Here is a 24,251-nt window from a genome sequence, read left to right on the forward strand (position 1 = left end):
TAACCTAGCTAGGACAGCATCTGGGGTTGTTGACTGAAGCAACTCTCTATGGCCTTTCCATGAGATCTGAGCTTCTCACAGCACGACAGTTTCACACATCCACCCAGATTCAAGGGAAAGGGACACAGACCCCACTTCTCAGTGGAAGGAATGCAAAGAAGTTGTGGTCATTTTTATAAACCACTATAAGAATCCACGTAATTTTCTCCTTTTTTTTTTTTAAATATGGAACGCTTCACAAATTTGCGTGTCATCCTTGCACAGGAGCCATGCTAATCTTCTCTGTATCGTTCCAATTTTAGTATATGTGCTGCCAAAGCGAGGACCGTAATTTTCTCCTTTAGGATTCTGCTCCTGCTCTTCCTTCCACCAGGCCTAGGAATGGCTATACCCTGCTCCCACCTGCCTACCTAGTACCTTTATTAAACTTTTCTCAAATTATTATAATTTGAGTGTTCCTTGTTTCTTGTTCAGACTCTGTCTTACACAGTAATTAATGGCAGAATTAGCCCTAAGAAACATACCCTCAAAATGGAATTCTAGGATACGGTTGCTAATATATTCAAGGAATACAAGTATGATTTCCTTGCTTGGGGAGAAGATTGGATGTTGGGTAATCCATGATATGTGGTGGTATCACAATTTCTCAGATTATTACCAGTGATACTATGGGATGAGTTACAGATGGTGAGAAAGACATTGGGAGACTCAATTCACAGGGGCATTCAGTCACTATCGCAAGAACTGTAGCATCAGCTGATTGTAGAGTGACCTATCAACCTTTTATGGCCCTTCTTTTTATGGCATACATAGGGAAAATAAATTGCATGTTATGAATATACATGAGAACACCCATGAACATACATGGAGAATCAGGACACATCCATGGAGCTCTGGAGGAGTCTTCTGTATCCTTTGCTTGTAGACAGGTACTTAGACTTAAGACCAAGCCTAATGGCTGAGCATATGAATTACAGACTTGCAGTGACAATTAAATGGTCCTCCCCATCAGGTCTATTATGCTAGGGTAAGGGTACCGGTGGAAAGAAGGGAAAGAAGTGGAACTCCGAGACCTGGGATGAGTACATTTATGCAGACATGGATGAGGTTGAGAACTGCCAAGCTATACGTCCCCCGGAATCTCCTTGCCTGAGAACGCAATCTTTCCCCAGTCTCTGAGGCAGTCATCTTTTCTCTGCATAAGTCTTTCAGTGACTACACCTGGAATAGTTGCCTCACGAGCCAGTGTCTAGTCTCCTTAGGGCCCCTGTTTGGCCACTATAAAAGACAGATGAGTCATGGGGAAATGACAGATATCACAAATGTAGTCAGGCGATGATAACAAAACTTTTGCAGTTCCAGATGTGGTATCTTCTCTGGAACAAATTAACACAGCCCTAGGCACCTGATATGGATGGAACAGCTGGCCTAGAAAATGCTTTTTCCTTCATTCCCATTGATAAGCAAAATCAGAATAGATTTGCATTTGCAAGGTGGGAACAAGAGTATTCACTTTACTATTCATGTCTCAGGACAATGCCAACTCCCTTGTTCTTTGTTGTAATATAGACCCAAGGAACTCCAAACATCTTGACATCCCACAGAATACCATACTGGTCCATTACATTGATAACATTATGCTGGCAGGATCTGGTAAACAGGAAATAGCAGTCACCCTAAATGCTTTTGTGATTAATATGCATAAACACACACACACACAGACACGTATATAGACATATATATAAAACAAAGAAGCCTATCTTTTCTTAACTTTACTGTGAATGGATCCCATATTTCACTCTTTAATGTTCACTGTTAGTTTCAAACACTTTTTATCACATTTACAAAGTTTCTTTCTACTTCTGTATTATTTAGAATGGCTGCAGAATTTCATCAAATGATTTTCAGCATCTTTGGTATGATCACTAATTGCTATGAATGTATACATTCGAGTTCTAGCTCCCTGCATATGCCATAGAGCCATACATATTTCTCTCTTTTTCTTCCTTTACCAGAGTGAGTGTTTGTCTATTCTATTGGATTTTCAAAGAATCAACTCTTTGTCTTAAAAGCAAACGTAGATCTGAAGTTGTTTTTTAAATTTTTTTAAAAAGTTTTTATTTATTTATCTGACAGAGAGACAGGCAGTGAGAGAGGGAACACAAGCAGGGGGAGTGGGAGGGGGAGAAGCAGGCTCCCAGCGGAGGAGCCTGATGTGGAGCTCGATCCCAGAACGCTGGGATCACGCCCTGAGCCAAAGGCAGACGCTTAACGACTGCGCCACCCAGGTGCCCCTAAATTTCTTTTTTTGAGGGAGAAAGAGAGAGAGCAAGCGTGAGCCCAAAGGAGAGAGAGAGAGAGTCTAAAGCACACTCTGCACTGAGTGCTGAGTGCAGAGCGCTGACCGGGTCTCAGGCCTATGACCCCGAGATCATGACCTGAGCCGAAACCAAGAGTCAGGTGCTTAACCGACTGAGCCACCCAGGTGTCCCTGAGGTTGTTTTCTGATTTATTAATTAATATAATTCTGATTTATTATTCTGTTCAAAACTTTAAAAATTCTCTTTTACTTTCTTTTGTTTTTTTTTTTTTGTTTCTTAGAACTTGGAGTCGAATGACTAGTTTATTTATTTTCAGTCTTTCTCATTCAATATGATAATAGAGTTATTAACTACTCTCATGAAGGTCATTCATTTAACAAACAGCTACTGAGTAACTACTATGTTCTAGGTTCTAGTAAAGGGATGAGTAAGCTAGAGCCCATCCATGGATTTGGACTACCACCTGCTTTTGTATGGACTGTGAGCTAAAAATGGTTTTTACAGGTTTAAAGTTGCAAAACAGAGATTATACAATAGAGATCACTTGTGGCCTGAAAAGACTAAAATATTTCCATCTGGCCCTTTAAGAAAAAGTTTGTGGACTGCTGGTCTAGTCTAATGGCAGTAGAGATGCCCAGGCAGTTACCATTAACTGGAACCCTTCCATCCCAGAGTTTGCTTAAAGTGGAGATTTCAGTCTTAGTCATCATCCTCCAGTGTAGTGATTCTCAAATGTTTTAATATCTTTGTTTCGTCCTCCAGTGTAGTGATTCTCAAATGTTTTTATATCTTTGTTTCGTTCACATACAAAATATTTTTCATCAGCAATATTTCTCATCACAGATGTCCCACATAAAGAGGGACAGGGGAACCTATAAGGGCCACTGCTTCACTGCCACTATTCTCAATAGTCTATAATAATATAAATATTAATTTTGATTTATCAATGAACATTTCAGGGATGTGGTTCTTTCTGGTTTTCAGGTTAAAAAGAAAACTATTTTTAATGTCCTTTAAAAATATTTATTTTTGGTCATGTTAGAAATCAGTGTTGTTTTGACATTAAGTTGATAATTATCAAGTGATTTTTTCAAAGTCTGTGAAAATCACTGAAATCTGGCATTGGCCCAGCTATCTATGCTATGAAGTTTCTGAGGGAGATCTATAAATGAGCCAATGGCAAATGAAAAACAACCTTCATGTTTTCTAAAATTATTCTGGTATACCCAACACCAAGCTTTCTGGTAATCCCTCCCCTACTACTTCCTCAATGCAATGAGTTTAGACCAGAGGCCTAAGGAGGCTTTTCCTTAAGCCCAAATCCAAATACTGTCACAGACACATATCGTAACTCCTAAACATTCTTTTTGTAATGATGTGGTTTGAAGTGCGGTTTGGTAGCCAATGGCCAAGAAGGCATTCTTCAGACTTTTTTGGTGCAAAAAAGGGTGTTTTTGTTGTAGCATAGGGGCAGGGCCCGTGGGCAGAAAGAGCTGCACTGAGGTTGTAAGGAATGACTAATTATATAAGATTTTGTATCCTATGGAGGGGAAGGTGATGTTAGGGTCCCAGGAAATTGAGTCTATAGGTTTCTGGAGGTCTGGCTGTTGATAAGACTGCTTTTTTTTATTTTAAATATTTTATGTATTTATTTGAGAGGGGGAGAGAGAGAGAGCACACAAGCAGGGGGGGCAGCAGGCAGAGGGAGAGGGAGAAGTAGGCTCCCCGCCAAGCAGAGAGCCTGACGTGGGGCTCGATCCCACATGACCTGAGCCGAAGGCAGATGCTTAACTGACTGAGCCACCCAGGCGACCCAAGATTACTTTTTTTTTCTTATAAGTCATTAAGACAGTTGCAAAACTGATGGGAGATTCATGTTCTGCATGACTGTGATCTCTATCAGTTAACCATTTGTTTTTCCTCTTCCTTTGCTCTTGGGCAGCCAGGAATGCCTGAAGAATGTCCCACCTTTCCCACCTAGTGGGAGGGGGGAAGTGGCTGCAGGGTATCAGCTTGTGCTAATATCCTCAGGATGACTTTTGCTCCCTCATGGATAAGACAGTAAGGCCGCTGGCCAGGCCTGTAGCCCAGGTTGAGAGCAGTATACTAAGAAAAGCAAAACCACAAAGGACCATGTACCCTAACCACTTTCTTTTTTAATTCCAGTATAATTAATGTACAGTGTTACATTAGTTTCAGGTGTACAATTAATGTACAGTGTTATATTAGTTTCAGGTGTACAATATAGTGACTCAACAACTCTATACATTACTCAGGGCTCATCACGATATGGGCACTCTTAATCCCCATCACCTACTTCACCCATCCCTACACCTACCTCCCTTCTGGTAACCATCAGTTTGTTTTCTATATGTAAGAGTATGGTTTTTTGTTTGTCTCTTTCTTTCACCCTTTGTTTCTTAAACTCCACACAAATGAAATCATACACTATTTGTCTTTCTCTGACTTATTTCACATAGCGTTATACCTTCTGGATCCATCCATGTTGCAAATGGCAAGATTTCATTCTTTTTATGGCTCAGAAATATTCCAAATTGTGTGTGTGTGTGTGTCTTCTTTATCCATCCATCTATGGGTGGACACTGGATTGCTTCCGTATTTTAACTATGGTAAATAATGCTGCAATAAACATAGGGTGCATACATCTCTTTGAATTAGTGTTTTCACTTTCTTTGGGTAAATACCCGGTAGAGGAATTCTTGATCATAAGGTAATTCTATTTTTAGTTTTTGAGGAACCTCCATACTGTTTTGCACAGTGGCTACTCCAGCTGGCATTCCCACCAACAGTGCACAAGGGTTTCTTTTTCTCCACATCCTCACCAACACTTGTTGTTTCCTTTGTTTTCGATTTTAGCCATTCTGACAAATGTGAGGGGATCTCTCATTGTGGTTTTGACTTGCATTTCCCTCATGATGAGTGATGTTGAGCATCTTTTCATGTGTCTGACACCCTACCCACTTTTGCCATAAGTTTGACTAGGCTTTTGGGGCTCGAAAGACCCTTCCAGGCAGCCAAGTGAGAGCGCAGGAAGGGTGGCTGATTCTGTCTCGGATGGGCCTCTCTTGTATTCCCTTACGTACTGCTTCCACATTGTTGAAATAGAGGTAGTAAAGATTACCCTAAATGTCCCACCCATTTTGAGGCACTTACTCATGGTGACAACCCTCACGTATCCCCCTCCCCTGCCCCCACACAGACTAAAGGCAAAACAGAAATCTACTGCCAAACCGTGTCCTTAAATCTCACCCCAAAAAGAAGTGCTGTATACAGCTTCAGCCTAGAGGATGCATTTTCCCAAAGCTGAATGATTGAGGAGATTATATTCTAAAGAGTTCTCATTATCATTCTCAAAACTGTAAAGAGAATAAAATTGAATTTAAAAGCACCCAGTTTGTAACGTTTGCATGTAACACTTGGACCAAAAAGCCTTGTAAAATGTAATATTTTGAAAGGGGACGCTATCCTGCTCTTGGGGAACAAAGACACCGTCTTGCACATACATGACCACACAATACCAAAGAACCATGCTGATTTTACACATTTGAGTTAAATAAGACTTGCAGAGAGATCCCTACTACAAATGAAAGTTGTCGCGTGGACTAGGCATACTTCTCAGAACAGAACCTAAAACCAGAACTGTGAATTCCAAGGCACATAGGACCCATGTGCATTAGAACACACACACACACACACACACACACACACACACACACACACACACACACACACACACACACACACACACCCCCCCCGGGCGCCTGGGTAGCGCAGCGGTTAAGCATCTGCCTTCGGCTCAGGGTGTGATCCCAGCGTTCTGGGTTCGAGCCCCACATCAGGCTCCTCCACTAAGAGCCTGCTTCTTCCTCTCCCACTCCCCCTGCTTGTGTTCCCTCTCGCGCTGGCTGTCTCTCTGTGTCAAATAAATAAATAAAATCTTAAAAAAAAAAAAAAAAAGAACACACCCCCTTCTCTTGCACAGGACACATTTGCATTGCAGCTGAGTAAGGTTCACATCATAAAGGATCTCTGTAGATTCTGAGTGGCACGGCCTGAGTACTAGGCACACTGTAAATTTCAAATGAGTGAATACATCATGGTCTGAAAGACAACCATCTGTTTTTCCACTTTCTGTTTCCTGATATGTAGAGAAGCTGTGCCCATGTTATAGATGGAAGTAAAGTTAAACCACAAGTTAGGAGCATCAGAATGGCTTTATTATGGACCTAGGGCTGTAGACAATGGTATATGTAATCAAATCACTCCCACGAACATGTGTGGGGCGGATGAAACAAAGGGGAACTTGGTGGTCACACGGATAGACATTGATCTATGCCAAGAAATCAAATCCGCGATAAAAAAATCATATAGCTTAAGTACGAGAGCTATGCAAAATCAAATCCTCACTTGGCAACAAAGATGTGGGGGCAGGGAGTCGGGTGGAAAAGAAGGAGTAAGGGATAAGGGGTCCTTATTTGTATGTGGTCAGTTTTGGGGAAGAGAGCCATGTCCTCCATTGATTCTACCGTGTTGTTGTTGTTTCCCTCCCACTGTCATGGAAATAAGTTTTTGGGATACAGGTAACTTCCGGTCAACTAAATTCCTATGGAGGCAAGAGGAAAGAGAGAAACAAAGGTAGAACTGCTAGGATTCATGTCATTTCTTCCACGCGCCCCCCCCTCAAATGCCAGTGGAGATGCACAGTTCTGTCACAAGCAAAAAGTCACTTGTGTTGTGATTCATCAGATGCCCTGTCCTGAGGGGAGACGCTTTCTTGCAGAACGATGAAGGAGGTGGTTCTGCTCAGCACTCAACAGTGGCCACATCTCCACTTGCAGCGACTTGACAGCTTCTGTGTCCTTTTCGTGGGTGCCATGACCAAGGACTGGAGCAGCGAAGACAGCTCCTCGGGAAGCTGGCCACTGCTCTCCTGCCCATGGCTGTCGAAAGCCTCCCAGGAGTACTTCTCCAGGGTGTGGGCATGCTCCGGCAGGAGCTTGGCGGGCGGTGGTTGCAGGAGGAGCAGCAGCAGCACGCGGGACACCTCGCAGCGGACCAACACGTCCGAGAAGGCTCCCAGCGCGGCGGGAGCGGGCGCACCGGGCCCAGAGCCGGCGCTTGGAGGGAGCAGCGCGGCGGGCAGGGCCGGGGCCGCGCCGGGTCCCACCTGCTGCCCTGGCGGCGGCGGAGGCGGCGGTGGCGGCAGCGGCGGCGGCGGCTGCACCGGGTGGCTGCCGTGCTCCCGCGCCAGGCGCTGCATGCGCGTAAAGACTGCCAGGGCGCCGTTGTAGTCGCGCGCCAGCAGCTGGCAGGAGGCCGCGTCGCCAAGCGCCTGCAGCGCGGCCAGGGGCAGCAGAGGGAGCTGCAGCTGGGCGGCGCGCTGGAAGTGGCCGGCGGCGGCGGCCGGCTGGCCCAGGTCGCGCAGGGCGGCGGCCAGCTCGAGGCAGAGGGCGGCGGCGGCGGCCGGTTGGCCCAGCTCGAGGTGCAGGCGCACGGCGGCGCCCAGAGCACTGGCAGCGGCCTGCAGCGGCTCCCCGTAGGCTGCCGGGCAGACGAGTCGTTGGCGTGCGTCACGCTCCTGCCGCAGGAAGAGTCGGGCGGCCTCGGTCAGCGCCAGCGCCTCCCCAGGCCCGTGGAAGAGCGCCTGCTGGCAGCGCGCGACCGCCAGCTGGCACCAGGCCGCGTAGGGCAGGCACTCCTGGGCGCGCAGCTCGCGGCCCAACTGTCCAAACTGCTCGCCCGCCTCTGCCACGTTCGGCTTCCGCAGGAACCGCTTCTTCAGCTTGTTCGACACCTGGCGGTAGCGGGCCAGGAAATCCCCAGCCTCAGGCCCGGGACCCGCACCGCCACCCAGGCCAGAGGCGGACGCCGCCATGTTCGCCGCCCGCGCGCTGACGCAGACGGTTGGACGTGGCGGCGCCTGGATGCGACGTGCCTTGCGTCCCGCTCGCACCGGCTGGCCGCGCGACCGCGCGCGCTCGCGGAGCCCGCGCGCCGCGTTGCCCTGGTGATAGGCAAAAGAGCGGGATCCGCGGCTCGAGGCGTCGCCGGGTGCCAGTCGTCTCTGCAACTCGCGGGTCCTGGGGCGGGGCCTGGCCAGGTGCCCGCTGTTGCCAGGCGACAGCCCGTTTGCCCAGGTCGCTGCTACAGGCGTCTCCTAGCGTCTGTAACCCAACCCGACCGAAACTCAACTCGCGACCCCGCGTGGCTCTAAGGCCAAGCTTGCATGCTTCCTGATTGCCAGCGGCGCCCCCCCCCGCCCCCCGCCGCGCCGCCGTCACTCCTCAACCTTCCGGTCAAAGCCCCCGCCCCACTAGACTCCGTGTACCAACGGGTCCGTCCACCCCTCCGTCCCGCACCCGGGTTGCGGTTGTCCGTTCACCCCCATCGCGACGCCGCAGTCACGGTCTTGAGCTCCAGCCCAAGGGAACACCATCCTTCCCGGGCCTGTCCCGGGCTCTGACTTGCTCAGAGCCAACGCGGGGGTCTTCTGTGCCCCAGCCTCACCCCCCAGCCCAGCCAGCCCCTCCCACCCAGGGCCACCCGCTGCAGCGTCCCCGAGAGAAACTGCTCTTCTCGGTCCTCCCGGACTCTGACCGCTCCCCGCACCCCAGGCGGACGCCGCCACCACCCCCACCCCTCCAACGAGGGGGGCGTCCCCCAACCACGTCCCACGCGAAGCGACTGCAGCACACACACATGGCGGTTCTTTCTTTCTTTTTTATTGTTTTTACACGTGGGTTTCTTGACCGTCAAGGACTCTGCCCAAGGCACCCGCCAGGCCGGGGCCGCCCCAGCTGCGAGCAGGCCTGGCTGGTGCCTGATGGCCGGCCGGCCGAGGCCCGGGCACCCAGGTCACGTCGTCGGGCAGCTAGTCCCAGGGCGGGGCCACCTGGGAGATGGTCGTGGTCCCGAAGAAGCCGCTGAGCAGCGCGTGGTTGTGGACTGCCATGTCCACGAGCTGCGGGGTGATGCGCGTCCCGCCGCTGTTCTGGGCCTCGTTGCCCGCCAGCTCCAGGACTTTGGCCGTCAGGTACTGGATGATGGCTGCTAGGAAGACCGGTGCGGACGAGCCCAGGCGCTGGGCGTAGCGGCCCTCGCGCAGGAGGCGCTCCACGTGGCTCACAGAGAACGACAGCTCGGCTCGGGCAGTGCGGGAGCGGGTCCGCCTCTGGCCACTGGACGACCCTCGACGGCTCCTCTCCCCCGGCATGCTGGGCCTTGGCTGCGCTTTCTCCGACGGGCCTAGCTCGCGGTGCGGTGCGGTGCGGTGCGGTGAGGTGCGGTGCGCCAGCGGGTCCCAGCTTCTTAAAGCAGCGGGTACTCGGGGCCCCTACGCCATATCCCAGCGACCACGGACCGACCCCCTTCATTGGTCCGGGTGCACACTTCGTGACACGTAGATCCGGTGAGGTCACTGCTTCCCCATTGGCCTCTGCCGGGAGCCTGGGCCTGCAGAGAAATGGCGCTGGCAGGAGCCTGCTCAGCCTGCTCCCTGCAGCCTCTCTTTGAGGGAATGCTCACTTTCCGCCCCACGGGGACATTGTACGGAAGAAAACAACAACAACAGACGTGGAGGATCCCGTGGCACCAAGCAGACACTCGAGGTGTGGGGAGACCATCACAACTACCTAGCTCCAAAACGTGGGCGCCACCCCAAAAAGAAACCCCCGGACCTGACAGGCGGTCACTCCCGACTGCACCCCCCCTCCCCACCTCCCCCGTAGCCCCCAGGCAACCACTGATCTGCTCCCTGTCCAATAGAGGTTTGCCTCTTCTGCAGACTTACCTAGAGATGGGATCATAAGACGAATAGGTAGGTGGCTTTTTGCGTCTGGCTGCTTTCGCTTAGCACCCATGTTTTCTTTAGGGTCCCTCCACGTGGTAGCATGAATCGGCACTTCAGGTCCTTTGATGGCTGAACAGTAGTCCACTGCATGGACACACCACGTGTTGTGTATCCCGTTCACCAGTGGACAGGCGTTTCGGTGATTTCCACCTTGGGGCAGATGGGGAGTGCGCAGCGGTGGATGCTCCCGTGCAGGGTTCTGTTTGAGCACCTGTTCCCAATTCCTTCGGCCATGCACCTAGGACGGGGACTGCGGGGTCGTATGGTAATTCTGTGTTTAACTTACTGCGGAGCTGCCCAACTGATTCCCACAGCAGCTGTACCACTTTCCGATCCCAGCAGCAGTGTGCGACGGTCCCAATTCTTCCACATCCTCGCCCAAACTCGTCATTTTCCACTGGCTTCGTTTTTCTTGGGCCTAGAATAGTCATCCTACTGGGTGTGAAGTGGTATCTCATGGTGACTTTTTGTTTTCTTTTGGGGGAGGGGGGAGGGGAGGGGCAGAGGGAGAGGGGGAGAGAGAGAGAATCTTAAGCAGGCTCCAAGCCCAGCGCACAGCCGGCCCTGGAGCCTGAGGAGGGGCTCGCACTGACAACCCTGAGATCGTGCATATGACCTGAGCCCAGGTCCAGAGTCCAAACGTTCAACCGACTGAGCCACCCAGGCTCCCCTCGCGGTGGTTGTGATTTGCACGTCCCTAATGGCAGCTTTTCATGTGCCTCTTGGCCATTTGTACGTGGGCTTTGGAGGAATGTCTGTCTGCTCAAGTCCTTTCCCCATTTTTCTCTTTTTAACCCCATTGTTTGCCTCTTTGTTGTAGTTCTAAGTGTTCTTTATGCGTTCTGAAAAATAAGCCCTTATCACATACATGATTTGCAAATGCTTCTCCCATCCTGGGTTCGCCTTTCACTTTCCAGACAGTTCCTTCCCCTCCCTCCTCCCTCCTCCCTCCTCCCTCCTCCCTCCTCCCTCCTCCCTCCTCCCTCCTCCCTCCTCATCCTGGGGGTTTGGGCCTTTCACTTTCTTTTTTTTTTTTTTTAAGATTTTATTTATTTATTCGACAGAGAGAGAGACAGCCAGCGAGAGAGGGAACACAAGCAGGCGGAGTGGGAGAGGAAGAAGCAGGCTCATAGCGGAAGAGCCTGATGTGGGGCTCGATCCCATAACGCTGGGATCACGCCCTGAGCCGAAGGCAGACGCTTAACCGCTGTGCCACCCAGGCGCCCCTGGGCCTTTCACTTTCTAGACAGTCCCTCCTCTTCCTCCTCCCCCTCCTCCTCCTCCTCCTCCTCCTCCTCCTCCTCCTCCTCCTCCTCCTCCTCCTCCCTCCTCCTCCTCATCCTGGAGGTTTGGGCCTTTCACTTTCTAGACAGTCCCTCCCCCTCCTCCTCTTTTTCTGGCTATGCTTTTGCTACCATATTTAAGGAACTGTTGCATAATAGAGTTTCTAGACAGAGTCCTTCGATGCACAAATGTTTTTCGTTTGGATGGGGTGCAACTTTCCCTTTGTTTTTCTTCCTCCTCCTCCTCCTCCTCCTCCTCCTCTTCTTCTTCTTTCTCCTCCCCCTCCTCCTCCTCCTCCTCTTCTTTTGTGGTTCTGCTTTTGCTGCCACACTTAAGGAACCTTTGCATAATCAAAGCCACCAGGATTTACACCTATGTTTTATTCCAAGGGTTTCACAGTTTCCTCGCTTACATTCAGGCTTGTGATCCATTTTTGGTGTTCATTTTCAGACACAGTTTCAAATCGGACTGCATTCTTTCTTTTGCCTGTGGATATTCATTTTTCCCAGTACCATTCCTTGAAGAGATTGCTCATTCCTACGTTGAATGACCTGGGCACCCTTGTTCAATATCTACTATTCATACGTCTGTGGGTTTATTTCTAACTCTAAATTCCAAAACAGTGACCCATATTCTCACCGTATGTCCGTATCACACTTTTTAGGATTGCTGTAGCTCTGAAGTAAGTTTTGAAATTGGGAAGTGTGGGTCCTCCCAACTTTGTTCTTTCCAGATTGTTTTGGCTATCTGTGTCCCTTGCAGTTCCATATGCACTGAGGATTGGTCTTAACATTTCTGCAAAACGAAGTCACTGAGATTTGGATAGGGGTTGATTGAATCTCCTGTATCGCCTTGGGATTAGGGGCATCTTAACATATTAAATGTCATATTTGAAACAAGGATGACTTTCCACTTATTTGGGTCCTCTTTAATTTCTTTCAGCAATGATTTGTAATTTTTAGTGCACAAGTCTTGCACCCCCTTGGCTAAATTTATTCCTATGTATTTAAATCCATCTGATGCTATTTTAAATAGAATGTTAGACGCTCGCGGCTTCAGTCGATGTCTGCCCCTCGGCTCAGGTTTGATCTCAGGTCCTGGAATTGAGCCCCACATCAGGCTCCCTGCTTGACGGGTGTTTGCTTCTCCCTCTGCCCTTCCCCTACTGATGCTATGTTTCTAAATAAATAAATAAAACCTTTTTTAAAAACATACTAATTTATTTTTTTAATGTTTTATTTATTTATTTGTCGGAGGAGAGAGAGACAGAGAGCACAAGCAGGGGGAGCGGCAGGCAGAGGGAGAAGCAGGCTCTCCGCTGAGCAGGAAGCCCGATTTGGGACTCGATCCCAGGACCCTGAGATCATGACCTGAGCTGAAGGCAGACACTTAATGACTGAGCCACCCAGGCGCCCCTAAATAAATAAAATCTTTAAAAAAATAGAATTGTCATCAAATTCATCTTACATTTTTTCATTGCTACTATATAAAAACACAACTGATTTTTGTGTGTTGATCTCATATCCTTGCTACTTTGTTGAATTCACTTATTAACTCTGTGTTTTGTGTATTGTTTAGGATTTTTTATATTTTATATAAAATTTATATAAATTTTTTATATTTTATATAATATCATCTGAGAAAAGATAGTTTTCCTTCTTCCTTTTCAATTTAGATGCCTTTTATTTCTTTTTCTTGTGTCATTGCTCTGGGTAGGATTACCATTACAATCTTGAATAGAAGCAATGAAAGCAAGCATTCCTGTCTTGTTCCTGATGTTAGGGGAAAAGCTTTCAGTCTTCCATCATGGAGTATGATATTAGCTATGGGTATTTCATCAATGCCCTTTATTATGTTTGGTAATTCCCCTTCTATTCCTAGTTTGCTGGTATTTTTTGTCAGGAAAAACTGGGTTTTGCTGAATGCTTTCTCTGCATCAGTTAAGAGGATCATGTGGGGTTTTTTCACCTTTGTTTTATTAATTTAGTGTTAAGTAATTTTCTTTTGTTGAAGCATCTTTGTATTCCTGGGAGTATTCCTATTTGGACATGAAATGTAATATTTATAATGTGCTGCTGGATTCAGTTGGCTAAAATTATTTGAGGATTTTTGCATCTATATTTTTTTAAAGATTTTCTTTATGTATTTGAGACAGAGAGAGAGAGCACAAGCGGGGAGGAGGATCAGAGGGAGAGGGACCCTGAGATCATGACCTGAGCAGAAGGCAGATGCTTAACCAACTGAGCCACCCGGGTGCCCCTATATTCTTTTTTTTTTTAAGATTTTAGTTATTCATTTGAGAGAGTGAGTTTGAGCAAGGGAGAGAGAGAACACGAGTGGGGGGCGGAGCAGTGGGAGAGGGAGAAGCAGACTCCCCACTGAGCAGGGAATCCAACGTGGGGATTGAACCTGGGACTCCAGGATCATGACCTGAGCAAAAGGCAGACACCTCACCAAGTGAGCCACCCAGGCGTCCCTCTATATTCTTGTTTTAAAGATTTTTTATTTATTATTTGAGAGAGAGAGAGAGGGACAGAGAGAGAATGAGTTGGGGAGGAGCAGAGTGAGAGGAAGAAGCAGACTCTGCAGTGAGTAGGGAACCCAACTTGGGGCTCAATCCCAAGACCCTGTGATCATGACCTGGTGAAGGCAGATGCTTCACCAACAGAGCCACCCAGGCACACACCCCAGCAAAACAATTTCTTAGAAAATTCCCTATAATACTATAACTCCGATGTGTGATTATATAACAGACTTAAATTGATTCCTGTTTTAGTGTATTCAAGCAGATACAAATCCCAGGTGTTTTGTAAAAGGTAATTTTCAACTTTTCTTATACTATATGCCATGGTTTAAATCTAGGCCTTTTGAATGGGTATTACTATCGTATTTCTCAAACTGTGTTCCTTTTCCTTTAAATATGCTGTGCACTTTCCTCTGGAACCTAGACTTGTCAAGGTCTTAACCCCGCATGTTGGATGTTAACATGTGTCTCACAAATTCATACACAAGGAATTATTCATTAAAGCCTCATAGTTCATGCACACAAACACATACGCACATGACCCACATTCTTGTAAGATTATTCTGAGGCCAGTGTGGTAGGGTGCTGACTCTGCCCTAAGCTAGCACTTCTCAAACTTCGCATTCTGATTCAGTAGATCTGGCATAGAGCCCAAGATACAGTATTTCTAATTGCTCCCGGGTGTTCCTGACACCGCTGGATTAGGAAAGCCGTAAATGGCTTCCTCAACTTTGATGAGCCTTTTACAGGACCCCAAAGTAGAAGACCACTTCACCTGCCCAGACTTAATCTCCCTTGTTCCATTCTTCTTCTGGGTGTTTCTCTCCTTCGTGTATTACACTCTAACATCTGTCTAGAACGGTTTTATTTGAGTGTTGAATGCTGTTGAGAAACACACAAAGCAAAATTAGAAGGAAGATATGATTGGGAGGAATTACTTTTTACTGTCTCCACTTTCCATGTACCTGTGCTAATCCGTCTGTACAGGTCTTCTTTGCCAATGTGGATTCATCTGGGATAAAACACAATATTTTTAACCCTCCGATTATTGCTCGGTACATCCGTTTGCACCCAACACATTACAGCATCCGCAGCACTCTTCGCATGGAGCTGATGGGCTGTGATTTAAACAGTAAGTGCCAAGTCTTCATGTATCCTTCCCTCTCCCAACCCTGGGTAAGATGACTAACCATCCTAGTGTTCTCAAGAGTAGGGGGATTTGCCAGGACACAAAACTATTAATGCTAAAACCAGCCCGGTCCTGAGCAAACCCAGGACTTGGTCATTCTAACCATGGGATTCCCTAGGGGCAGCCACCTCCCAAGGTACTATTAACAAGGCAAATCAAAGTAAAAAAGAACGGAGAAGAGCTGACCCGAACATGAGGGGCATGTCAGGTTAACAGTAACCGATGATTACATCCCTTCAATTTCTCTGAGGTTGCAGCATGCCACTGGGAATGGAGAATAAAGCAATATCAGATGCCCAGATTACTGCCTCATCCTACTTAAACAGTATGTTTGCCACATGGTCTCCTTCACAAGCCCGACTGCACCTCCAGGGGAGGACTAATGCCTGGAGACCTCAGGTAAGAGGCAACAAATTTGCCATTTAACTGATGCAGAAGAGGGAATACAGGTTGGGAAAGAATAGGGAAAGTCCTTGACTGCTTCTTTAGAGGCATTTCTGTCACCCGGTTGTTCCCAAAAATGTGTCAAGGGTGAAGGTCTCTGGGCGAAAAACTCCCCACAGATATTTTGTGGATGTGCCATGTGATTTCACATAGCATTTGTTGGGGGAAATGATCCCTCATTGAACCTCCTAGAAGCAGAATCTCTAACTGTTGCCGAACTTGTAATACTCTCCTCTATCTATATATGGTTCATATATTCATTTACCAAACATGTACTGGGCACCTATTAAATGTCAGACCCTGAGGATACAGGGATGAATCACGAAAACTTTCAGCAATGAAGTTGCTTAGAGTCCAGTAAGGGAGACTGACAAAGAGACCATTAAACCTCAGAGTGATGATACCTGCTGTGACGTGGTGAAGGAGGAAGGCTGCGAGGGTTTCTGGGAGCAAATAGTAACCAACAGGATACTAGTCTAACTGACTTCCCCAGGCAAATAATCCAAACGAGTGGCTGCAAGTGGACTTCCAGAAGACAATGAAAGTCACAGGAATAACCACCCAGGGGGTGAAATCTCTCCTTACCAGCATGTATGTGAAGGAGTTCCTCATCGCCAGTAGTCAAGACGGCCATAACTGGACTCTTTTTCTTCAGAACGGCAAAGTAAAGGTATGCTGGTCTCATGGGAAAGGCACAAAATCTCTCCTAGGGCTTGACATTTAGAAACAGAACAAGGTTGATATATGATCAACCTTTCAAGATAAATTTTATTGGGTATCTACAGTAATAGGCACCATAAAAGACATGAGAGTTGTTTGCCAAATGTTGAAAGATGTCTGTATCCTCATCAGCAACTTAGAGTCCAATTCTCATTGACCTTTAACATATAGAACCCAGACAATCTTCCCTCTTGATGTGGGTTTGCTAGATAAGTCAACAAATTATGCTAATTAGAGGACATAACAAGCCTTGCTATCCTATACTAAGAACCTCTCAGGTCCCTAAAAACAGCATGTTCTTTCTCATACCAGGCTTTTGTACATACTGTTTGTTCTACAGAGAACACTTCTTTTCTAGCTACTTTGCTCTGCCCCTTTTACTTGGCTCATTTGTTAAGTCTCAGATAAACATCATCTCCTCCAGGAAGAATTCTGGCAGTTCAGTGGGCCAGAGTATAGATAATATATAATCTACAGGACATTCCCATTTTTAAAAAGGTGTATCTGTGATACATGCTGCCATATGGATGAACCTTGAATGCATTATGTGAAATGAAACAGGCCACACGCCGCCATGGGGCATGGGAAATGTGGTGTACGGAAATAGGCCAGACATAAAAGGACAAATGTTGTATGAGTCCATTTATATCAGTGTATTAGTGAGACTTCTCCAGAGAAACAGAACCGATAGAATGTGTGTGTGCATGCACACCTGTGTACATATGTGTGTGTATACAGAGATTATTGTAAGGAACTGGCTCATGATTGTGAAGGCTGACAAGTCCCAAGATCTGCAGGCAGAACCAGCAAGCTGGAGACCCAGGAGTACCAGTGGTCTGGTTCTGGTCCAATACCAAAAGCCTGAGAGCCAAGATAGCTGATGATGTAAATTCTAGGATGAAGGCCAGCAGCCTCAATACCTAGGAAGGGCCAGTAATTCAGTTTGAGCCCCAAACCTGGAAAAGCCAATGTCCCAGTGGAAAGGTAGTCAGGCTGGAAGAGTTCTCTCTTATTCAGAGGAAGGTCAGGGTTTTGTCCTCTTCAGGCTTTCAAACGATTGGAGGGCAATCTGCTTTATTCACTCTACCATTTGAATGTTAATCTCATCCAAAAACATCCTGCCAGACACACCCAGAGTAGTGTTTGACCAAATATCTGGGCACCTCCTGACCCAGTCAAGTTGACACACAAATTAACAATATAATGAGATACCTGGAATAGGCAAGTTCATGGAGACTGAAAGTAGAACAAAGACTTGGGGGAGAGGTTAATGTAGAGTTGTTGTCTAATACGTAGAGTTTCAGTTTTGCAAGATGAAGAATTCTGCAGATGGATGGTGGTGATGCTTGTACAACATTGTGAATCTATTTAATGCCACTGAATTGTACACTTAAAACTGGTCGGAATGGTAAGTTATATGTTACGTATATATTATCATGATAAAAAGCCTATCTCAGTTATACTACATACTTTTTTTAAAGATTTTATTTATTTATTTGAGAGAGAGCACAAGCAGGGGGAGGGGCAGAGGGAGAGGAAGAAGCTGATTCCCCGCTGAGCAGAGAGCCTGATATGGGGGCTCAATCGCAGGACCCTGGGATCGTGACCTGAGCCAAAGGCAGATGCTTAACGTACTGAGCCACCCAGGCGCCCTGAGTGTGGAGCCTACTTTTAAAAAAATCAATTAAATTAAATTTTAAAAAGACAAGTGAGCAGACAGAAACAGTCAATACAGAGTTAGAATCTGAAAAACATCAGATATTGATGAACTATGAAAACATAAAAATAAATGCCAAATTGTCCAAAGCTATTAGGTGGTTTTGGGAAAATAAAAGTACTTTTAGAAATGAAAAACATAGGGGCACCTGGGTGGCTCAGTCGGTTAAGTGCAAAACAAGAGAAAAGGTCAGTGGTAGAAAACAAATAAAATCACTTGTGGAAAGAGAAGTGAAGAAATACTAATATTTGAGACCTGTGGATCAGAGTACTGGCTTCTGGAACTGAAAGGAAAGGGATCGAAAGTATGTGGGACTAGAGGTGACGCTGTTTCTGGTGAAGGGGGATACATCTGTTGGAGGCTTGGTGATGAACAAGAACAGAAATCAACTGGTGGAAATCAAGTGTCCTATAAAAGCAAAAACATCACACGTCAGAAGCCCGTTTCTATTAAAGAAATTGCACTTCAATTTATCAACAGTAGAGGGTGCTCCTAGACTAATAAACCTAATACTCCACCCAACTTTCTTGTCCCTGCCTACATAAAATCATCTGTTATTGCTGGAGCAAGAAATCATAAAGAATTTCTAAAGGAACAGAAAACAGCAGATGAGGTAAAAGGTATTATTCTTGATTTTTTTCACTGACTGTTTCCTTGAAAACTCCGTTGACTTTGGGCTTGGCAATAGTACTCATTTTGACCAATGGAATGTGAGTCCAGACAGAAACTTTAAATGTGTGTGTTTGGTTTTTTTGTTTGTTCTTTTTTTAAAGATTTTATTTATTTATTTGGCAGAGAGAGAGCCAGCCAGCAAGAGAGGGAACACAAGCAGGGGGAGTGGGAGAGGGAGAGGCAGGCTCCTAGAGGAAGAGCCCGATGTGGGGCTCGATCGGCAGACGCTTAACGACTGAGCCACCCAGGCGCCCCTAAATGTGTGTGTTTGACTCAGTCTCTTGTGCCTCTGCTATGAGATAAAAATGTCCAACCTAAGAAGATGCATTGAACAGGAGGCTCGGCCTGGAGCGGAGCTTCAACAAACCCAGAGTACTCTTGACCTGTAGATACCATTTCCCAGTAAAAGGAAGCTGGGATCCTTTGAAAAATTACTGATTCCAAAGCTAGAGCAAAGAAGCTGTCAGGTAATCTTGGAGCACAAACACTAATGGGGTCTTTTGAAAAGGACACAAGAGCTGGATTGAAGGGGTTCCTGCTGGCCAAATTTGAAACAATTTGAGCATCAAAAAGAATAATGATGGTAATGGATTATAACACATACAATAGAGAAAGAATCCAGGAGTCCAGAATCATAGTTAAAAATATAAAGGGGGAGGAGGAGCTTTTCTCCACCGAATTCCAGCTAATAATGTAGAAGAAATGACAAAATTAGGAAATCAATTTGCACTCATTAATATACTATTTAATACTTGTAAAGAACTTCAATGAATGCTGAAACCATTGTATGACAGCTTGATGGGGAATATTTACATGGTCTCGAAGTATCATTGCACAGATTGTTAGGGAAGGGAAATGATCACCTTTATAACAGAGTGAGTTGGTGGACACCACCTTTACCACGTGATCAAACTTTGCATCATCAATTTATGGGGCAAACTAGCATCATGTGTCCCCTGATGTGATCTAATGGGAAGGACACATCACGCACTGGGTTTTCTCACTAAAAATGTTTAACCAAGGGGCAGCTGGGTGGCACAGTTGGTTAAGCTTCAGACTCGGTCGTGATCTCAGGGTTGTGAGATTCCCTCTGTTCCTCTTGTTTGGGTGCTCGCTCGCTCTCTCTCTCAAAAAAAAAATAGATAAATCTTAAAAAAAAATTTAACCAAAATCTAATGAGAATACAGTCACACAAACTTAGAATGTGGGACATTTTAGAACACTTTTAAAAATGTCAATGTCATAAAGGACAAAAAAACTCCAGAGACTAGGAGTCCGTTCTAGTTTAAAGGTGATTTAAATATTAGGCTATATTATATCAATATTACATTTGGTGGATATGATAACGTTATTCTGTGGTTATAAATGCTCTTATTTTTAGATTTGACATGCTGAAGTATTTAGGAGTAAAATGCCATGATGTTTACAACTTCTTTTCAAGTAGTTCAGAAAATGTGTGTGTGTGTGTGTGTGTGTGTGTGTGTGTGTGTGTGTGTAAGCATGTGTGTGGAGAAATAGAGTAAAAATCTCAATATGTTAACAATTAGTGAATGTAGGTGAAGGATTTAAGTGTTCATTGCATTATTGTTTCAATTTCTTGAGGGTAGCATTTGAAAATAAAAACTTGAGGAGACATAACAAGGAATAAGTCTAACAGAAGATGAACAAGCCTCCAAATATACCATAAACATTTGTCGAAGAACAGGGACCTTAATGTTTTTCAAGAGTTTTGTCAAACACACAAACTTTAACAGTGTTTATAGTGTATTTGCCACGTATATACATTATACTATTCGTTCTATGTGTGGAAGATAGATCAGTGACCAAGGTCTCTGACCCTCATGGAGCTGATTGACATTGTGTTGCTTTTGTTATGATTCTGAAGTTAGTAGCAAGAGGTGTGAAACCAACGTATGAAACCAACTCATGGCTGTAGATACCATTTATTGTGCACTCTCCTTGCAACAGCAAATGCACTGGGGCAGAAACCTGACTTCCTCCTCCACATGGCTCAGCAGGCAGTTGCCATGTGTAACCTTGGACAGAACAGTCAGTTTCACTGAGATTTTGGCAAGTGGATGAGAACATTCCAGATAGAAAGCATAGCTGGAGCAAAGGGTGCTCTTACTTCTACATGTCACACCCACTTTCCCAGGCTGAGGCATAGAACACAGAGTCATCCAGTCGCCCCCCCAGAATTCAGTCCGGGACTACTGGCATCATGGACTACTCAATCGGGAGTGGAAACACGTCGGTGCGTTGCGAGGGGCACTGCGATAGATGCTAATGAGGGTGAGGGCCATGTTGGGGCGGAGGTAGGTTTGTGGCTGACACAGTAGGAGGCCAATGGACTCAGCGGCCTGGAGAGGGGGAAGGGGGACAAACGTTGTAATGTTCTTCCTGTCAGACAACTAATAAATGCTGTTTTTCTTCTTTCAGGTTTTTCAGGGAAATCAAGACTCCTTCACACCTGTGGTGAACTCTGTAGACCCGCCACTACTGACTCGCTACCTTAGAATTTACCCCCAGACCTGGGCACGCCAGATTGCCCTGAGGCTGGAGGTTCTGGGCTGTGAGGCCCAGCAGCTGTCCTGAGGGCCCAGACCACTCCCTAACTCCAGTCCAGCACCCCTCTCAGACTTGTCTTCTGCCTCCGAGCCCAGCTTCCGGGTTATTTCCTGCCCCACACTGCTCATGGCACCAGGACTTTTCTGTGTGTTTAAACTGCACGGTCCTAGCAGATACTGCCCTGAAGCTTCCCAAATCAGTTGTCATTAACCCTCCGTTTCCCAAGTGCATTGCATTCAATTTAAGTCTTCTCCATGTGCTGCAAACGCTCCCAGATTGGTTTTTCCTTCCCCCGTAATGAGGAAAGTAGGAAACCCATCTGGAAAGCATTCTCCTGACAAATTAGGTCTCTCACACAGCCAGCACTTCCTCTTTTGTAGAAAAACAGTGTGTTTAAAGTTGGCAGAAGATACTCATGACATAAGCATTTCAGATTAGGCTTCAAACGTTTAAAATAAAACTCTCATTTGTTCATTATCCTGTGAAGCATGGAGCAAAACATGTTTGGGGATCATATCGCCACAGCCTTGAAGCCAAAGGCAAGCCATTTTAACAATCTGCAAAATGTAGATAATGTAAAAACCAGTACATAAACTCTATTTTTGCCTCTTTATAGATATAGGTTTAGATAGATACCATTATCTTAGTTGGTCATCATGGGGCATTGTTGGTGGCATACTCTTACCTCAAAAACCACTTTTTTTAAATTGAGACTCAGTTGGGAATCAAGAATCCCCCCCCAATTTCCTGACATTATATACAACATTATGTATGAATGCATGTGTGCATTTTTCTGACAAGAGTGTCCAAAGATTTCATCAGAGTTTTAAATGGGTGAATGGCTTTAAAGAGTGCAATTTAATCTCAGAAGGATGTACAAATAAAGCCATTTGGTCTTAATTCTAATCAACAAGTAAAATAATAGGTTAGGATCACAGAAGTAAAATGACAATGTCCCCTTGAAATTTGTGCTGACCAGGAAAGGTAATAACCATAATAGGTTTCTAAAGGGCATGTTTTTAAGAGAGAAACAAGGAAACTCCCTGGGTATCTGGGATAGGAGCTTCAACTGTGTAATTCTAGTGATATATTCATTTTACTCCCTCCCTCAGCTAATTTCCTGCTGAAACACAACAAAAATGAAACGGGAAATTCTATACCATGACTGGAAACTACAGTCCCAATTACATAGTTGGAATTTCCTACATGGCAAAGGGGGCCATAAACCATAGAGCAGTTAGAGGAAGCATCCAGAGCAGCTTAAAAGCAGGAGCTCCTAGTATAAGAGAAAAATGTGTTACAATCTCAGAAGAAGTAAGAAAACAGATGCTTTTTTTCCCCAAGCTAGAGCATTTTCTAATAATCCTGCTTGATGCTGATCGGACCTTTTTGGGAATGTAGCATTGCTGTCACAGTCTAATCACAAACCACAACCGATGCTGGTACAGAAGGTTATAATTCTGTAAGATTGTCAGGTTAGAGGTTAATTTACAGTGATCAATAAATTGTTTTTCTTAATAGCCTGGTAGAAAAGTTAACCCCAAAGGTGATGTGGTTTCATTTCCTGTAAAATGTTAGCCACTCTTATGTCTAACTTAATGACCCTGTTTTGGCATTCTTTTCCTATTGACAATGTACATCTCTATTTCTCAAATGCTCTGGGACCCAGGCCTTTTGTCTGCCTGCTGGTTTCCTCAATAACTAGTTAAATAAAACCATGGCACATACAAACAAATGCCTTCGAGAGTTGTGTTTTTACACTGGAAATAAAAATGTGAACACTGATATTAAAAACAAACAGAGGCACTGAATAGCAGGATGGAAACTTTAGAAAACAAAATTAGTGAGTTAGAATACCAGATTAAATTGAGGTCAGAGTAGAAAGTGGTATCATTTACAAGAGGTAAAATAAAATTTAAAAAAATTAGAAATGGAGCCTTGATCCAGGAGAAGGCTTTCTAGAGAGAGACTGAAAGAGAAATGGGAGTTGCAAGATGAGTAAGTTCTAGAGCTGTGCCGTGCTTACTGTGGCTGCGGTTAGCAATGCTGCATTGTGCTCTTCAAAATTCCACAGGGTAAGCTATGTTAAGTGCTCTTAACACAATAAATTGGAAGTTCCTGAAAGATCAGATTAGATGTGGTCAAATAAAACAATAGGAAAAAAATTCTTTGGAATGAAATAATAATAATAATCAAACAAATTTGAATTTTCAGATCAGAGTCTCTTAGTGCAAAGCAAAATTAAAGAAAGACCAGAACAAAACATAGCTTAGGGGGAATGTAGAAGAATGAGAATGTGCATTGTGTACTAGCCAAGTAGCAAAACAGACACTAGTGCTAGCACCAGAAAATCCACACTATTTTATAATCCTGGTTGAGTTGTTTACAAAATCACTGAGATCATAGAAAGTTAATTATCAGAAGATTGGGAAGTAAATTCACTCTCCTATGACAAATAGAGTCTCTAAGTGAACAAATATAATTTTCTGTCACAAACATTTTATCAAACGTAATCTCGAGGTTACAAGTCAACAATCTTTGGAAGATACATATTAAAACAAGTCTATCTTTCAATGTTATAGAGAAGTTTAGGGGCGCCTGGGTGGCTCAGTTGGCTGGGCATCTGCCTTCAGCTCGGGTCATGATCTGGGGTCCTGGGATCGAGCCCCACATAGGGCTTCCTGCTCTGCTGTGAATCTGCTTCTCCTTCTCCCTTTGCACCTCTCCCCACTCATGCTCTCTCTCACTCTCACTCTCTCTCTCTCAAATAAATAAAATCTTTAAAAAAAAGAGAAGTTTAGTGAACTGTATAGACTATATAGCAATCCAGCTTTATGATGACAAGATACAGATTTAGACGTAACTTTATTGTTTATGAAATGACCCTAACGATTTCTAACCTTCTTCCTCAACTATCTAATCACAGGGTGATGACTAACATA

At 45.4% G+C, this 24,251-nt stretch overlaps 3 protein-coding genes and 1 non-coding gene across 12 annotated transcripts in view; 1 reads left to right on the plus strand and 3 right to left on the minus strand.

The window, feature by feature from the left end:
• F8 (coagulation factor VIII) overlaps positions 1-23,053 on the plus strand; it is a 132,167-nt gene extending 109,114 nt beyond the window's left edge. For 4 of the 9 annotated variants that reach the window (XM_040626608.1, XM_008686762.2, XM_008686761.2 and 1 more), the window contains 4 exons: positions 14,987-15,131; positions 15,439-15,587; positions 16,126-16,302; positions 21,181-23,053. In XM_040626608.1, coding sequence (XP_040482542.1) covers positions 14,987-15,131; positions 15,439-15,587; positions 16,126-16,302; positions 21,181-21,336 — 627 coding nt within the window. In that variant the 3' untranslated portion in view covers positions 21,337-23,053. Of the gene's footprint in view, positions 1-302; positions 436-14,986; positions 15,132-15,438; positions 15,588-16,125; positions 16,303-21,180 lie in introns of those variants that run through there. The other 5 variants (XR_005833981.1, XR_005833984.1, XR_005833983.1 and 2 more) reach the window with 4 other exon arrangements.
• LOC121103921 lies at positions 220-326 on the minus strand. The gene has a single exon (XR_005836206.1). It is a non-coding gene; the product is annotated as a U6 spliceosomal RNA (small nuclear RNA).
• On the minus strand, positions 7,085-8,301 carry F8A1 (coagulation factor VIII associated 1). Its single transcript, XM_040626666.1, is given in 2 exon segments — positions 7,085-7,215; positions 7,218-8,301. Coding segments are annotated over 2 exon segments (1,131 nt in total). The 5' UTR covers positions 8,218-8,301.
• On the minus strand, positions 9,067-10,680 carry LOC103659278 (histone H2A-Bbd type 2/3). Its single transcript, XM_040626671.1, has 2 exons — positions 10,132-10,680; positions 9,067-9,794 (listed from the first exon to the last, which is right to left on the minus strand). Exon 2 carries the CDS (start codon positions 9,553-9,555, stop codon positions 9,214-9,216), a length of 342 nt encoding a protein of 113 aa, XP_040482605.1. The 5' UTR covers positions 9,556-9,794; positions 10,132-10,680; the 3' UTR covers positions 9,067-9,213.
• Positions 23,054-24,251: the final 1,198 nt, after the last annotated feature.

This window comes from Ursus maritimus (genome assembly GCF_017311325.1).
Source record: "Ursus maritimus isolate PB19 chromosome X unlocalized genomic scaffold, ASM1731132v1 scaffold_X1, whole genome shotgun sequence".
NCBI lineage: Eukaryota > Metazoa > Chordata > Mammalia > Carnivora > Ursidae > Ursus > Ursus maritimus.

Excerpts from the sequence above, each read along its gene's own strand:
- LOC103659278 (XM_040626671.1), bottom strand. The coding sequence starts at position 9,555 with ATGCCGGGGGAGAGGAGCCGTCGAGGGTCGTCCAGTGGCCAGAGGCGG.